The sequence below is a fragment of the Heterocephalus glaber genome, unplaced genomic scaffold (assembly GCF_053883595.1).
Source record: "Heterocephalus glaber isolate CG9 unplaced genomic scaffold, H.glaber_assembly_v1.0 deba00000347, whole genome shotgun sequence".
NCBI classification, from domain to species: Eukaryota; Metazoa; Chordata; class Mammalia; order Rodentia; family Bathyergidae; genus Heterocephalus; species Heterocephalus glaber.
Window position 1 is genome coordinate 45,313,511 of NW_028258143.1, and position 16,566 is coordinate 45,330,076.

Sequence of the window (16,566 nt, forward strand, 5' to 3'; positions counted from 1 at the left end):
CCTATCTTATTTTAGACCAGTTATCTCACCTTGATTTTATTTATTTATGTACCTGTTGCTTGTTTCTCACACTTCCTGCCCCATGGATGTGAGCTCTAATGGAGCTTGCCCTGTCCTATTCATATCTCCTTTGTCTACAATAGCATATGGTCCTTCATAGCTATTCAACCATATTTATTGAATAAATGAATGTATTTTAGGAGGTTAGAAAGATAGCTCACTGAAATCTAATTTTACTTTTAAGTAGGAGATAGAAAGGCTTCATTTCTTACATAGATGCATATCTCAAGTATATGAATGTAGCTTTTGAAAGGTACATTTGAAAGTAAAGTGTTTGTTTTAGGATTTTGTGGCAGTTTGATTTAGTTACAACAATATACCTTATGGAATTTGGAGCTGTCTTAGGATGTTTTATTTGTATTTTCAAAAACTGTTTTAACGTGATGTTTACTTTAGCTTTGTGAATCTAATGATCTGAGGACAAATTCTTATTTGTGTTTATATTAAGTCATGTATTTCAGTTTCAGGTTTGAGGAAAAAAGAATAACACAGGCTCATTTAAGATAAACTAGCTTGTCAAACCATAGAACATCTTCATTAACCAGCTGCAATCCAGTAATTTTGACTCACTAAAGAGGCAGTAATTTGTTTTGCACCTGTATTTTGTCATTCATTTACTCATTTAAATAAGTATCTAAATTAGTTATCTAAAGATGAAAAAATGATATAAGATTAGCTCTTTAGAATGTTTTTCACTATAGTATTTTCTATATACAAGTCTTTTTGAAGCACAGATCATCAAATGCATTTAGTGTCCACTAATTCAAGGAGTTGGAAATTATTAATGCTGAATCCCAAAGTCAGTTTTTCTTTGTCTCTCTTTGTCTCTGTCTCTCCTCCACCCACACTTGGCTTATATGTCTGATACCTTTATATTGGATCAGTTAGACAGGAATTCGAGGAGGGAAAAGGATAACTGAATTGAGAATTGAGAGATATGGAAACTAGTATCAATGTTTTCATGAAATAGTTGTGCTATGTCCCGAAAACTGTAAAACCAAGAAAACAGGCTAGAGAGTCTTTAAGATCCATTCCAGTTACATAACACAAGAACATTAACTTTCCCTTTGTGGATAATTTTCCAGGACAATATTGAGATTCACTTTTATTATTTATAAAACTTGAGACAGAAATTATAAATCATAGCTGATCTATTTTAAGTGACTTAGCAGCAGATATTTTATGAACTGAAAGGATTAAATACATTTTGGTTACAGAATTATAAGTGTATATATGTATGAGAGGAAAGAGTAAAATTTGGATAGACCCAGATTTGCCAAAAATGATTAAGAGAATGAATGTACACATAAAGCAATCATTGATTCATATTGGCAAGTGTTAGGGCTAAAAATAAAGTGCTTTTTGATTGCTAGGAAACAGCTAGACAGAATGCTTAAAGTACCTTGTTTTGTTGGGAGCTGTGAAGCCTTGTGCAATGGAATATTATAGACGACTAAGAACCAGACAACTGTCATTTTGCCGCAGTGCCTCTCCATTATTTGGAACAAAAATAAATAAATAAATGGGCAACAAGTCAGATAGATTCCATAATTGTAATGTTGCTATGACTACGGTCCCCAGGGTAATCAGATTGAGAGCAGACCTATACCTAACTTTGCATAGTAAATATCTGATTAGCTACTGGGCTATCTAACTACTGATTTTAAAATGGAAGTGCATCTTGTCTCTGTGAGTATGGGTCTAAAGGAATATAGGAAATGGGTTGATTTAAAATTATTTAGTCACATGTGTTCTGGTAAAATCTTAAAGAGTAATTCTCACAATTCCTGGTTCCCAAATCTATCTTGATTTTGCCTTTTGGAGATTTTAAGAATTGAATTATTAATAAAGTAAGTGCTTAGATTTGTTAATTAACAAATTTGTTATAGATATTACTTTTCTTGAGGTCCTTATTTTTCAGGGAAAAAAAGCTGTTGGCTTGTAGTATAGAACAACTCTCTTTTTTCTCTTATCACTGTCTAAATTTCTCAGCCTTCCTCTATTCTGACAGAAATCCTACATTGTAGAATTAATTGTAACTTAAAAAATCTATATAGTTATGTCAACCATAGTGACTAGGTTCTTGGCTTCAAGGTTTTAATTATACAAATATATTAAATGTCAAACTTGGCTCAAAATTAAATTCATAAAAATCATTCAGGATACTTACATCAACAATCAAGAAATCTAGCCAGCACCAGGCATTAGTGAAATATGTTTGAAATCCATAAGCTACCCATTTGAGAAGCATTTCCAGAATGAATATGTAAGTGAAGACCTTGTCAGCATATTCTAGCATGGTTTTGATTGTCTTTCTCTGTTCGATGTATATGTCTTCAAAAGCCTGGGAATCAAGAATACTTTATTTTACCTCAATGGCTCGCCTCATATAAGTACTTGAAAAATTGGGTAGTATAATATTGAGTACAAAGCAATGACTTGACAAATATTGGATCACTTCATTGAACATCATATAAAATCTAATGACTAAAACAAATTGTGAATACGTTGATAGGGAAAGGCCAATATCTTTCTTGATGTCAGCTATGCTTTATTCCTACTTTTTATGCCAAAATACCTACCTCAATTATTGCTACAAAGACATGCTTTTAATAAGGTAACATGAACAGGAAATAACTGTAAATTTTGTTAAAAAGGGATAGAATTAGCTTATGACAAAAATGCTTTCCATAATTTCCTTAATGATCTGGCTCATTTTAAAAGAATAACTTGATTACATTATGAGGAAAGCAAAAATACACATTTAGTCCATAAATGCTAATATGATTATTAGGACAAACTGGATGTCACTTGTCAGGGAAGGTAACATAGCCACAGGACCATAGGACGTGTCTGCAAAAGGTTGTCTCAGAGAAGAAAATGTCTGCTAGATAAAACTCTAGATGAGAAATTCTATCTGTTCTGATTTGTTTTGAATGATATTTTGCATAGTTACATCATGGTCACTCAGCTCTGCAAGGCACAGATAGACCTTCTGTTTTGATTCTTTTGATTTTGGTATTTTAACAGCTAATTCTTGTCAATGTACATTTCACTTACCAAAGCACCGCTACTGAGAAGTATCATGAAGACAATGAAAGTCTCAAACCAGTTGTGCTCAACAATGCTGTAGCAGGTTTTCCGAAGATTCCACCAGATTTTTCCTTTGCCTTCTTCTGTACTTACTTGACAAAATGGGAACTTTTTAATACATCCTAAAAAAGCAATATTAAATATAATAAATTAAAAAAAATCTTTACCTTAAAAAAGAAAAGAATAAGCTCTCTTTCTTCCTTGTTATCCTGGTGTAAATTAATCATTTGAAGTTAACTGGCTACTATATTCCCTAGTCATCATCAACATTCCTCCTCTTTAATGAATCATTCTCAGACCTATGTTCTCAGCTAGCTACTTAGAGTTCAAGGAATTACTTTACTTTGCCTATACTGCTTGAGTAAAATTGATTTTATTCTTCAGTGCCCACCAGGATCTCTTTTCCTCAAGGCAACTGAGGAAAATAGAATCTAGGTACATTTCTCAGATTTGGGGCAAAACTACATGTTCAAGTTGTTTATTCATATTTTCATGTGATCCTGGGCTTTTATTTCCTTCTTTTCATGCACTGAAAATCCCATAACTGTCAGTTATCAGCCACTGTTAGTGCTTTCCAGCTTATTTATTTGCAGCCTCAGTGCTTTCCTTTCTCACTTCTGTGACTCATCTTGTCAGCCAGTCATCTTATTCCTCTGTCCTCTGCCTCTAAGACTCCTATTACTGTATTTCTAATTTCTATCCACTCTTTTGAATTAACTCTCTGAGCTACTACTCAACAGATTAAATACAGGCACAACAAATCAATAAATTTATTGATTTGTGTGAAGACACTGCACTGGTCATGTGAGAACAATTATTGCTGTCCTGCCAAGGCTCTCCAACACAGCTACATTTTTCCTGAAGTTCTGCCCATAGTGCAGAACAACCACATGTTAAACTGCCAGGGATGGGAATTTAATCATTGCAGTCTCTATAAATCACATCACACTATTGCCAGTGCATTCTGAAGGCACTGCAATATCAATGACATAAAATATTTTAGAATGCCATTTATCTCATAGATCAGTTTTCTAACATTCTCGAGGACAAGAATAAAAAAACCCTTTAATTGTCCAAGCATAGTCTCTGCAATAATATATATTATGATTTGGAAATACAGACAGATTGACTTTGTGAAAGAAAACAGGAAAACAAAGATAAACACGCCTTCATAATTTCTTTTAAATATATCTTCAAATGAGGTCTATTCAGTCTTCCTAAGGAATGAAAGAAGACTGCATTTAATTACATTAGAATTTGTTTACCTTCAGTGAAACAAGCTTCTGGCTTAAGGTCTTCCTCGGGTTCAATTTCAGCTTGTTCACCTTCCCGGGGTGGAGCGACATCAACTGTGCTTCCTTCAGATGAGCTGGTTGCATTCAATTTCTGAAAACAAAATCCCATTTCAAAGATGTGAATTTTCTCCCTTTCTAGTCAACCAGTTGGGAAAAGCTCTATCATAGTGTAAAAAAATGGTAGTGATTGCCTTTGATTCTGTTAATACTACTGATAAAGATGTACTAATAATTTAACATAATTAAATTTTACTATTAAAACAGTGTGACTGCTGATTTAATTCAGTCAAAAATGGTTAGACAACATATAGTGTAGATGATTTAGAAAGGCTGCATTATATTGATTAATTTATTTTATGATTTCAACTTGTATATGGATGCCATGTCAAAATAACCCAATAACACTGACACTCTTGCTTAACTAAGGGTAGTCTGATAAAAGTTTGGTATGCTACATCTACTAATGATTACATTAATTAAAATGCATCAAATGAAATCATATCTTCCACTTCTTTAGATGGAAATTTTCAGAGGGCAAAGAATATTACCAGTTGTTTCTAAGTACTGTCCATGTTTCTGTAATTTTAGAAAGTAGAAGCAGTACATTAACATTAGTCACAGTCATTATATTTCAACTTTGAGCTATATTTTTCTCTAGCTTATGTAATTCCTTACTTTACTAGCAGAAAATGATGGATCTCTCTTTCTTTTCTTTTTTTTGAACACATAAATGAATTCAACACCTGTCAAAGAATTCTAAATGAAATGGAAATTTCTTCATTAATGGGATTGTCTAGAATCTGTATAGACTTTCATTAGGAGCTCAATCTGAATTCAACATGTGATCAGACTTTGGTTTTTTTCCTCCAAATAAATCATAGTGATATGCCACATGTCTAGAAGAGCCATTTAATAACGTAAGAATAAATAATAAATTTCCGAGATCAGTTGGGAAGACATTATAAATGAGTAACCTTCTACGAAAACCAATACAAGGACATGACATACAGCACAACCCAGGTAATGCAAAGCTTTCAGGATGAAAGATCAGCTCATGGACATACTAATGGTTTAAAAGACCCATTAATTTCATTAGCTAAGTGTTAGGGTCATGCTGCTCAAGCTTTTGGAAGAGTTAATGTGCTATTTTTAAAAAGCTTAAGTGACTCCCTAAAAGGAAGTCACATTGGTGGAAATTTGACTCAAAATTCCCTATTTATTGAAATCATAATGCCAATGTGTTTTAATATTGTACATTGTGAACAAAATTTCAAAAGTAATATTCAGATTAATACCTTCAGTAGTGTTAAAGATGACATCACCATGTACCACTAAATATGTTATAAAAATGACTTTAGATGAAAATATAATTCAATAATGTTGTTCCTCCTAAAGAGAGGAGCTAGGCCATCAATTTTGGCTGATGTTTTTTTTGTTGCAGTACAAGGATTATTGCCATTAATTATTTTCTGCAATGTGGGAAAGCCAAGACATATTTTCTTCTCCTGGGATTTTTCTGAATTGTACAGTCAGGATATCTTTTTTCTTTTTAAAAAGGCTTGAAAAACTACTATTGGGTAGAACTGTGGCAGTTGCTGAAATAATTGTTTGGTTTTAGCAGCTAACTCTTCCTTTCCAATTTCACTTGTGTTGTACAGATTGCACACTATGACTTTTGATGAGTGACAGCAATAATATCCACTGTATAAATAACACCAGTAAGTGTTTTAAGGTTAGTTAAAAGAAGTTTCCTAATTAGACTACTGTCTTTTGGCTAAGGCAAGTTCAATAATTTCTTCTGAGCCTGGTCATGATCTACATCTTACGAAGTCTTTCTTTCTTGTTTGATTTCTCCTTACTAAAGTTTATCACCCATTGGGTCCATTATGCCTATTACCTTTAATCAAATATCCATATATATGAATATATATTCACACACATGTATATATATATATAATACATATATACCAAATATAACATACATACTTTATACCAAAAGATCCAGTATATCACCAAGTATTGAATAGAAATCAAATACTGTTATTGAGTTCATAAAAAGTAAATAAATAGATTGGATGCACTTTTATATTACTTTTATAGAGAAAATTACAATGTTTAGACAATTTCTTCTCTGCTTTCTGATAAAGTGTAATTCAGTTATGGTCTAGACAGAAATCTATGTAATTGTTATAAAATAAATTTTTATTGAATAGGGATCATTTAATTAATAATTTTTAAATATTAAAATCTACATTTCCAATATGGAAGTAGGAATCAGGAAGGAAGAAAGTACTATGTATTATATTTATCCATACATATACACATATACTTTTCCACTTGAAAATTTTAGAAAATATACTCATCTTTCCTTTTCCATTTTGCCACTGATAATATAATCAGGTGATGTTTAATTTTTCATATAACTGTCATACATTCTACAGGTGTTTTATAGCAAATGTAAATATTTACATAAAATAATACTCCACAGTACAGCTAATAAACAATTGAATCAATTATCACATATGGACCTCTGAACTTTTTTTTTCTTTTTGGTACTGAGGATCCAACTTGGGACCTTGCGCTTGCGAGGCAGGCGCTGGAACCACTGAGTGGTTTAGCTCACATCCTATTTTCTTTTGAGACAGGGTCTTCAGAAGTGGGCCACACTGGTTTCAAACTTTTGATCCTCTTGCATCAGCCTTCTAAGTAGCAGAGACAACAGATGTGTGCCACAGAAACTGATTTGGGTGTATTTTTTGTTATTAGAATTGTCTTTACATTATAAATGTTTGTAAATGGTACCAACATATTTCATGTAATAATCTCAATATCTTAAATAGCTCTGGAGGTCATGTCTTCATACATCTTAAAGTAGAGAAGGACAGAGTTCATTTAGTTCACCTCCATCTACCTGGCATTGTAAGGCACAGCATTTCTTTTGAAAGGAGCCAAGAAAAAGACCTTGGCCCCATTCTGCTCTTAGGAGAATCCATTTATATGGACAATTGCTTGTTGTTATTCAGGAGTTATGTGGATTATAAGGATAAACATTTAGGCTCTGGAAAGTTCCTCTAGGAATGTTTGAAGTGACCTTAGACCTCCATGTAGCAAAGGTTAAAAAACAGCAGAGCAGTGTTCATTTTAGTAACAAATGTTTTATGGGAGGCTTCCTTCCCTAAGAAAGTTGGTATAAAGCCAACTCTTTCACATTGCAGAATTAGGCTTATTAATGTTTTAATCACATTAGTCAGAAATGCCACTACATTATTTTCAATCCTATAGGCCATATTTTTATCACAGGAAAATAATGTATATTTTATTCTACAAAAACATAGTAACTATATAAACTTTCAAAAGCTATACGTTTATCTGTTTACAAATTAAAGCTTGAATTGAATTCTTATTAAATTACATTAATGACCAACATACTGTCTGCAATACTTTAGGAGTTGGATATCTAAAGAAGTTTATTGTTGTATTTTTAAACCACTAATACACACTGTGGAAAATGAGTTAAGCTTTTAAAATTATATACATTGATAGAACAGCAGCCTACACAAATTCCATACTTTGGTATAATCTAAATAATGTAAACATTAACATTCTGGTCTTCATATCTTTGTAAACAATAGTTTAAGATACTCTTATCATAGCCATACTGAAATGATTTTCAAAGTTTAAAAGCATGTAACTGATTTAAACGCAAGTGACTGATGATAAATACAGAGAATAACTTACTTTATATTGCCATAGCTGTGATACACAATGATATAAAATAAAAGAGCAAAGAAACCTGAAATGAAATTTACCATAGTAAGCAACTCAATGACTATACTGAATAACTAAAATTAATATGTGTTCTGAAGACATTAGAAATATAATTGGGAATATAGATATAACCATAGAAAGCTTCCATATAGAACCACATAGTACAAGTTCAAACTTGTTTTTCTTGTACTATTTTCTCTCTAACCCCTCCAATATTTTACAGCACTTAAAAGTTAGATTCTTCCATCCCTTGTAGAAGACACTGAATCTACAGAGGGATGATGGCTTATGCTCTACAAATGCACACTGGAAAGCAGGTTTTGAGATGCAACATTCTCCAGGCCTAATTCAGCCACAGAAAACATGCCTGGCTGTAGCAGAAGCCTGGCGCAATGCTGTGGAAGCTGCACGCTGATCCAAGAACCATGTTCTCAAAGACATGGTACCTGAATAGGAAGTGTTCAAGGAGGTTAACCACAAATACCACTCAGAGGAATGGGTTATTTCAACATAAGAAATGACAGAATTAGCAACCGGAAAGGCCATGAGACCGTTTCCCCACCCTTCCAGATAGCACAACCTTATATAGAAATTCCCCTGTATAATGAATATTAGTCTTGATTTTTATCCAATTAAATAATGAAATTTAACTTTCAGAGGTAGAAGAGAATGTTAGCAACTGGCCTACTTCCACTGAAATGCGCTCACATTTCATTTATTTTCAATCAGCTCTCAAATGTTGGGCTCTCACAAACTGCTATATGACTTGAGACAAAATAAAAGATTCAGCCATTACAGATTGCCTTTTAAATCTAGCCATTTCTCTAAAAGAATTAAGGATTTTTGTCTTACTCATAAAAGAGGATAATCTTTTTGTCACACATACTATGAGGGCCTTAGTCTGATCTTTTGGATATGCATACCCATATCTTGACTTATGATAGTACACTTAAAAATAGGCAGCCACATACTGAAGTCATTTGGTTAATTTTTCAAGGCAGAAAAAAATATGACAAAACCAATAGCTCTTTTTGCTGACCTCTTATCAAATGGTTAAAAATATAAACTGTCACCATTGGATTTTTGTCTTGACATATGTTAAATGTATAGTAAGTGCTTAGTGCTCCTTTTATTTAAAAATAGCTTTGATGGAAACATAATTTGTAAAGCTGAAAATAATTATGTGGTGGTTGAAGAGCAGGGTAAAAGGGCACCAAAAACAGCAAAAAGCAAAAGTAAAAGGCCATTTATCTTCAGAAGAGATGCAGACATTTCCATTTATCCAGACTTAATTGGGTTTGATTCAGTAGAAGTACATGGAAGCATCAAGACAATTCTCAAAAGCTTGAGACAGGTTTAAAATGGCTATTCATACAAGCATGTGCGGCTCTTAAAAAGGGCATTTGGAAGACACTGACCGAAAAATTGAAAGCCAGAGGGGTCCTCCCTCTGCTCTTCAAAGTCTGAAAACAGCACAGTGGTTTTCCAGAAGGGCACATGCTCAGGACTTTAGTCAAGTGTCTGCTTTTAGTTTCTAAGAAAGTTTCAAAAAAAGAAGGCTATCCTACAAAAAACCATGGTGTAAATAACATTTACTTCTATTCATCTTGTGCAGAAAAATAAATCAGATTTTCTTCAATGAATAATAATGCAGTTTTATGCTTAAAACTCAGTTGGTGTTAAGTAAAAATTGCATAGATCACCAGGGATTGTATTTGTTCTATTTTTCATTAATAATTTTATTTCTGAATTTGTTGTATTTCACAACTAATTGTCAATTTTACCTAAAGAAGCAGAGCATGTATGTTCAATCTAGAGATAATCCTATACTCCAGATATTCTTTGTCACCAAAAGTCTTGAAAAAGGCTAACACTTATAAACATTTTTACTTTTTCATCATAATTTCCCTCTCAGAACTGTAAATGTTCACATCACTAGGAGAAAGTTGAGTCAAGAGAACAAAGGCTTAGTTCATCCACAAAGCTACAATAATTTTGCAAGATGACCTTTACTCCTCATAAAACTATGACTAGTAATTAATAATAAAAATGGTAACATTTCTAAGCTTGTTTTTATTTTTTTCTGTTTTGTGTAGAAAATTTGCAAAAAAATTAATGTATACTAGGGAAATTCCAAGTCAAAAGTGAGTGTACTAGACTAATTATTCAATGATCCAGATGCAATGAACTTTTCCTCTTTCCCACATCATGGTATTTTCTTCCTTTTAATTACTTTACAATGATCACTGTGGTTTTGCAGACAATTGAGGTAGCAGTTTCTCCAAACTACTGAAAATCCAAGATATGTGGTGCCCAAATGCATATACAGACTATGGCCCTTCTCAAAAACTCATGATCACCCTACTTCTTTTTACAGAGTCTTTCCCTCAAGCATGAAAGCAAATATTTCCATCTGGAGCATATGAATTGATTAGGTTGAAAATCATATTAATGGATCTGAACATAATAATTGGAAAATGGCAGTACTATCAGAAAAAAAAACCATTGAGGCTCTTTTTTTAATCATACAATTGACTTATAAGGGCTGAATCATCAACAACAAAAAATGTTGTGGTCTTATTTCAATGAAATAAAAGCAGAGAAATAAAAATGCATGCTCTTTTAAAGTCCTTCACTATATTGAATCTTAAACATTTTTATCATGTTTTAAAATACTTCTTGTAAATCCTATAGAGCATGCAATTATTGCTTTTAAAAGTCTAAAGCCTGAAAATCTCATTAGCAGAATTAAGTACGCTGTTGGGGCTGCCCATCTCGCCTGACCATGCTGTGATGTGTCACACGCTTCAGCAGAACAGCTGGGTGAGTCTGGCACTTCCTTGCCACGGCAGGGGAAGGAACAGAGCTGAGAAGCATGCAGGCAGTCAAAATTCATTTGGAAAGTGATTGTACGTGTACAACTTGCTTGGGTAACCTGGGTAAAAGTGGTGGCACGAGCCTCTGGCTGGTTAAAAAACACCAGAGCTGCATTCTTGATGGCTCCAGCTTGATTTTACTCCTGTGAGAAGAATGGTAAGCAGTGAAGGTCACAGTATGATATTGCTCGGTTAGTTTTGGAATTCAATTTCAAATATGATTCTTAAAAAGCATTTATTCTATATCCTTCACTTAGGAAGTCAAACAATCCTTTAAGAACTAAATTGTAAAAATCTATAGTTACATAAAACTGAGAAATCATGATAATGTGAACTTTAAAAATGTAAAATGAACAAAATTCTACATTAGAGTTTGTCACAAGATTTGTGTAAGTCCAAGTTTTTCCTAGATTAAGAAAAACACTTTGAAATCCATGCTTTCAACAGTCTTACATTTTTTTTTGGGGGGGGGTACCAGGGATAGAACTCGGGTCCTTGCACTTGCAAAGCAGGAGGTGGAACCACTGAGCTAAATCCCCGGCCCAGTCTTACATTTTTTTATGCAAAATTCTCTATTTGTTGCCATACCAAGCTGGTTATGTTTTGGTGTTCATATAAGCAGATGTAATAAACACACAATGTGTATAATACATGTTACATAACATACAAAATAATAACAGGTCACGTTTTTATTTCTAAAAATCTTCTAGGTTTCATTTATCTCTCACTGAACTTCTCAGACATATTTTGGTATGAAAATGAATGAAAAGAGTAGAGTAGCTAAAGTTTTCAAGTAACATCCAACTTAATAATTTACCACCTCATCTTAAAGCAGAAAAATTTTGTAATTTTGGATTTCGTTTGTTTGCTTGTTTTCAAATGAGGACTATATAACACTCTTGGGTTTAGCCTATCAGCTTAGCTACTTTGTAACCAAAGAAAAACAATATTCTGTGCTCTTCAAAGAAAACTCAATGCGCCTTTGCCTCTCTCGTCAAAGCAACAAGAATCATAAACCAAAATGTTTGTGATTTTTATGTGTATGATCATTTATTTTTAAAAAGCACCCTAGCTGATGTCAGTGGATACCTAGAATGTGACCAGGGTTCAATGTCAGCAGTTTTTGGAAACTTCAGATAAAAACTACATTTAACTAGAATTTATCCAAATGTTTCATAATGTTAGAACTGCTGATTATTGCTTTTATTTTTAAAAAGCATCTACTCTTTATCTTGTATGTGAGCATACATGTGAATTATTACCATTTTGATTTTTGAAATCTGGTACTGTTTTATTTTATTTATTTTATTTATTTTTCTTTTGGTACTGGGGATCAAACTCAGGACCTTGCACTTGTGAAGCAGGCGGTGGAGCCACTGAGCCAAATCCCTGGACCTCTGGTTCTGTTTTAAGCACATGAAGGTCATAAAATTTATTGTTGATTTCAAAACATTGTGCAAGATCATTTGAAAATTTATTGTAATTTAAAATATACATAATTTATATTATGATTTTCTCACTAATATTTTTGTATAAACAGTTTCACTATATTCTCTATTTGAATTTCACATATTCAAAATTATCTTGAAAGAGGATAGAATAGTTATAAAAAATGCACAAAAAATTTTTTTGCTCAGACAATAAATGTTTTCTCTGACTTGATAATGGGGAGGAAAGATTGCATCTCAATATTCCAATTTCATGATGTTTGAGCCACTAAAAAATATCTGTGAACCATACAAATATTTTGAAGTATTTTGCAAACCAACTACTTGATAGAAGGACATTAAGATACTTACTTTCCATGAATCCAATGTCATAAAACTTGTGGTTTTAATGTAGGGAGTTTTTTTATTTCTTTGTTTTCTTTTTTTAACCTTTTCATGACCCTAAGCTATTCATGCTATTTTTTCTCTAATTTTCTTCAAGTTTTTGCTTTATAATTACTTCTTTGGTGACCTCTTCTATTTTCAGGGACCCAAATAATTATGGAAAGTGTATTATCAAATCTATTTTAAACCTGATCTGTCACCCAGACCCTTGTTTTCAACTCTGTCACTCTATTTTCAGCACAGTCATCTCTGGGTATCCATGGGAAATTGGTTCCAGGACCCCCTGCATATACCAAGATCAGCAGATGTTCATGTCGCTTATGTAAACTGGTCTAGAATTTGCATATTACCTATACACATCCTTCCTTATACTTTAAATAATCTGTACAAATAATCCCTAGATTATTTATAATACCTAATATATTATAGATGCTATATAATTACCTTTTATACGTTTTAATGGAATGACAAGCAAAAGGCTCTAAGCGTTCAGTACATATGTAAATTTTAAAAATATGTTTTGATCCATGGTTGGTCAAATCCCTGTATACGGATTCTATAGATAAGGAGGGTCAACCTTACATTCTAACCAAAGTCTTTCCATACAAACCTTTTCAAAAGAGAACATTTTGAACAATGGCACTGCCAGTTTTCCAATTTCCTAGATTCTTCAGGTAGGGTCAAATTGCATTAGTCTCAGTTATTTATTCCCATAGACCAGAGTTTTATTAACTCATTGCTATCAAGTGATTATTACATTTTCCAAGATAATCTCCAAGATTTCTCACTCTAAACTGTTTTGTTCTTTGATACCAATAAATATTCCTAAAATATCACTTTCTTACTGTCTTCCTTGTTTAAGACGAAACAGTATAATTCTTTACTGATTGTGTATCCAATCTCAAACTCAGACTTACTTCAAAACTTTACAATCTAGGGCCGGGGATTTAGCTCAGTGATTCCACCACCTGCCTTGCAAATGCAAAAAAACCCCCAAAACTTTACAATCTAAAATTACCAGACACATCCAAACATATTTTCCACTGTCTAGTTCTTTATTTATGCTGCTGGTTTCAAATCTTCACCTTAATATTAAGAACTCACTTTCATCTCTGGCTCACCTTTTGCAGGTGTTTGCTTTTTTGGTTTCTGTTCATGTGTAGATGACTCAAACTTTGTAGCCTATTTCAATTTCATGTCTTTCATTAAGCAACTTCCCTTGCTGTTCTTCAGACTATAACTGTGTATGCAATCCTGTGGGATCAAACTTTTAAATAGGTCTTTAATGGTTTTGTGAATTAGTGTTAGTTCACTCAAAGAAGTTGAGATTCTCCTGAAAGAGGATTGTGTTATAGGGATCTTGTTTAACTTTTCCTTACTCTTAGTATTCAAAAGAATGACAATTTGACAAAAAGTGCTCAATAAGTGCTTGTTAATTAATTGATATTTCTTCTTAAATAAATCTGTTGCATGATGGAAATAAAGTTAAATTGAATTCTTAATTTACCAAAATGTTCAGCATAAATTAAAAGTAAACTCATTAAACTGACTTTGAATGAAATTCAAGGGAAGAATATTTGCTACCTCAGTTTGAAAGTACTTTTTTTTTAACCTTTTTCAAGATATTTTAAAATTTATTATTATATTTCAGCACTCTGAGAATATATGTTTGGGGAAAAATAAGGAAGCTATTATTACAACACTTTCAGCTACTTATTTCAAACATTTCAGGTCAAATTATGTTGATATACTTATTTTAAAGAAGAAAGTTTCAAAATATGTTCACAAAATCAGGCACCATTGGTCTGATTCCCATGATATCAACATCATACCCTGAAGCTATAATACATCTTTTATAACTCCATCTGTGCTAGATTTACTTCCAACTGGTATGCTAGAAGTCCATAAATAAATAATAGTAAAATATTTTATTTCCATTTCCCTCACAGAATTGAAGAATTTGTAACATAAAGCTACTACTATAAGACTCTATGAATTCTAATCATACAGTGTAATCAATTTCCCTTCTTTCTAACAACGAGTTATATGACAGTAAAAGCACTTTTTCCATGTACAGTTGAACTGTGGTCATCAAGTAGAACCTTCCTAAGTGGGTCTTAATATTTTTAAATTAATCTGGAAACTGTAGATTTGCTCCTTGCTTGAGCAAAATAAGGACAGGACTATTTGCACTTTCTTAATAAATATAATACTTTCATAAGTAAAATACTCTATCATAGTAGATAAAACTCTTAAAAACTAAGCAAAACGTTCACATTAAAAAAAATCACAGCAAAACCTAATATGGAATGTAAGGATATGATATTGGCACAATTAACAATAAAATATAGTTCATTAAAAAGAACATAATGTAGTGCAGAGTAGAATGTAATAAATAACATCTTTTTTTGACAGCAAAAATTTTTAACTTGACTTTCAAACTATCAAGAAAAGAAATGTACTAATTGTTCAAAATAGTGATTTCCTATAGTAAGTTGAACTTCCTATGAACAGATTTCCCAGTATTATCTTATGACTTTCAATACTATTCTTCTAAGTATGGGTGTATATAGTATTGGGGATTGAACCTAGGACCTCCCACATACTCAGTATGTGCTCTACCACTATATTATATCACCAGTTGCAATATTACCTTTCAATAATGCACATAAAGGCAAAAACAATACTTAAAAACCACAGTGCAAGGTTATGCTAGGAAATGAAACTAAAATTTAAAAGCACTATTACCTCTTTGCTTTCTTCTAGTTCTGACTCACTGCTGAACTCTTCAGTATTTAAGTTTTCAAAGTCAGACTCTCCCATGGCAATTGGCACTGTTACAGTTAGACTGGGATTGTTTATGAATGACATATAATCATTTTCATCTATTACATATTTTTCAACACTGCTTCCAGTACCCACACCACTGGTGGTTCCATTCCCATCTTTCAGGTAATTAAGCTCTTTACTTATTTCAATTCCAGTGTTATTGGACATGCAGCTGTCTATTTTGTTGCCTTCATGAATTTCTAGAACTTTTGGCTTTCTAAAAAAGGCCTTTTGGAAACATTCCCGTATTTTATTTTTCACATAATCAATTCCTTTTTGCATCCTTCCTATAGCAATTTGGAGATTGTTCATTTCATTGTCATCATCTGTAGCAGCAAGGTTGTCTGAGCTAAATGAACTCAACAATAAGGCCAGAAAGAGGTTCAGAACCTAAAAGAAAAAAAAGAGAGAGAGAAAGTTCTATTTATATTGAATTTTGCATAAAGCTAACAAGCTAAATAGGAACCTCATAGATCTTTGCTAATATTGCTTTAACAAATGCTTCTTGGATGCTTATTATGTTTCTGATATCATGTCAAAATCACACACTATTTGAAGGACCTGATATCTGCTTTGTAAAGACACAATGACAAATCAAGCATCTCTTCTGTCCCACTAAGAATAAGAAAGCAGATCTTCTAAGGTTTAAATTGTATCTACTCAACCTTGCCAGTAAAAAGACAAAAAAAAAACACTTTTAAGGTTTTTTGACTTAAAAATATATTAGTTTACTTCATCTTACCAGTTTGTTTTGGGAATATCTGACTTCACATGCGTAAATTTAAAAGAAACCAGTTATTTAATAGCCTACTG

General features: G+C 32.5%; 1 protein-coding gene across 11 annotated transcripts in view; it reads right to left on the reverse strand.

Moving 5' to 3' along the window:
* Positions 1 to 16,566, reverse strand: part of Scn3a (sodium voltage-gated channel alpha subunit 3) — a 110,916-nt gene that overhangs the window by 22,026 nt on the left and 72,324 nt on the right. For all 11 annotated transcript variants that reach the window (XM_013076038.3, XM_013076049.3, XM_087199724.1 and 8 more), the window contains 4 exons: positions 15,673 to 16,143; positions 4,419 to 4,539; positions 3,121 to 3,275; positions 2,231 to 2,404 (listed from right to left, as the gene is read on the reverse strand). In XM_013076038.3, coding sequence (XP_012931492.2) covers positions 2,231 to 2,404; positions 3,121 to 3,275; positions 4,419 to 4,539; positions 15,673 to 16,143 — 921 coding nt within the window. The remainder of the gene's footprint in view (positions 1 to 2,230; positions 2,405 to 3,120; positions 3,276 to 4,418; positions 4,540 to 15,672; positions 16,144 to 16,566) is intronic.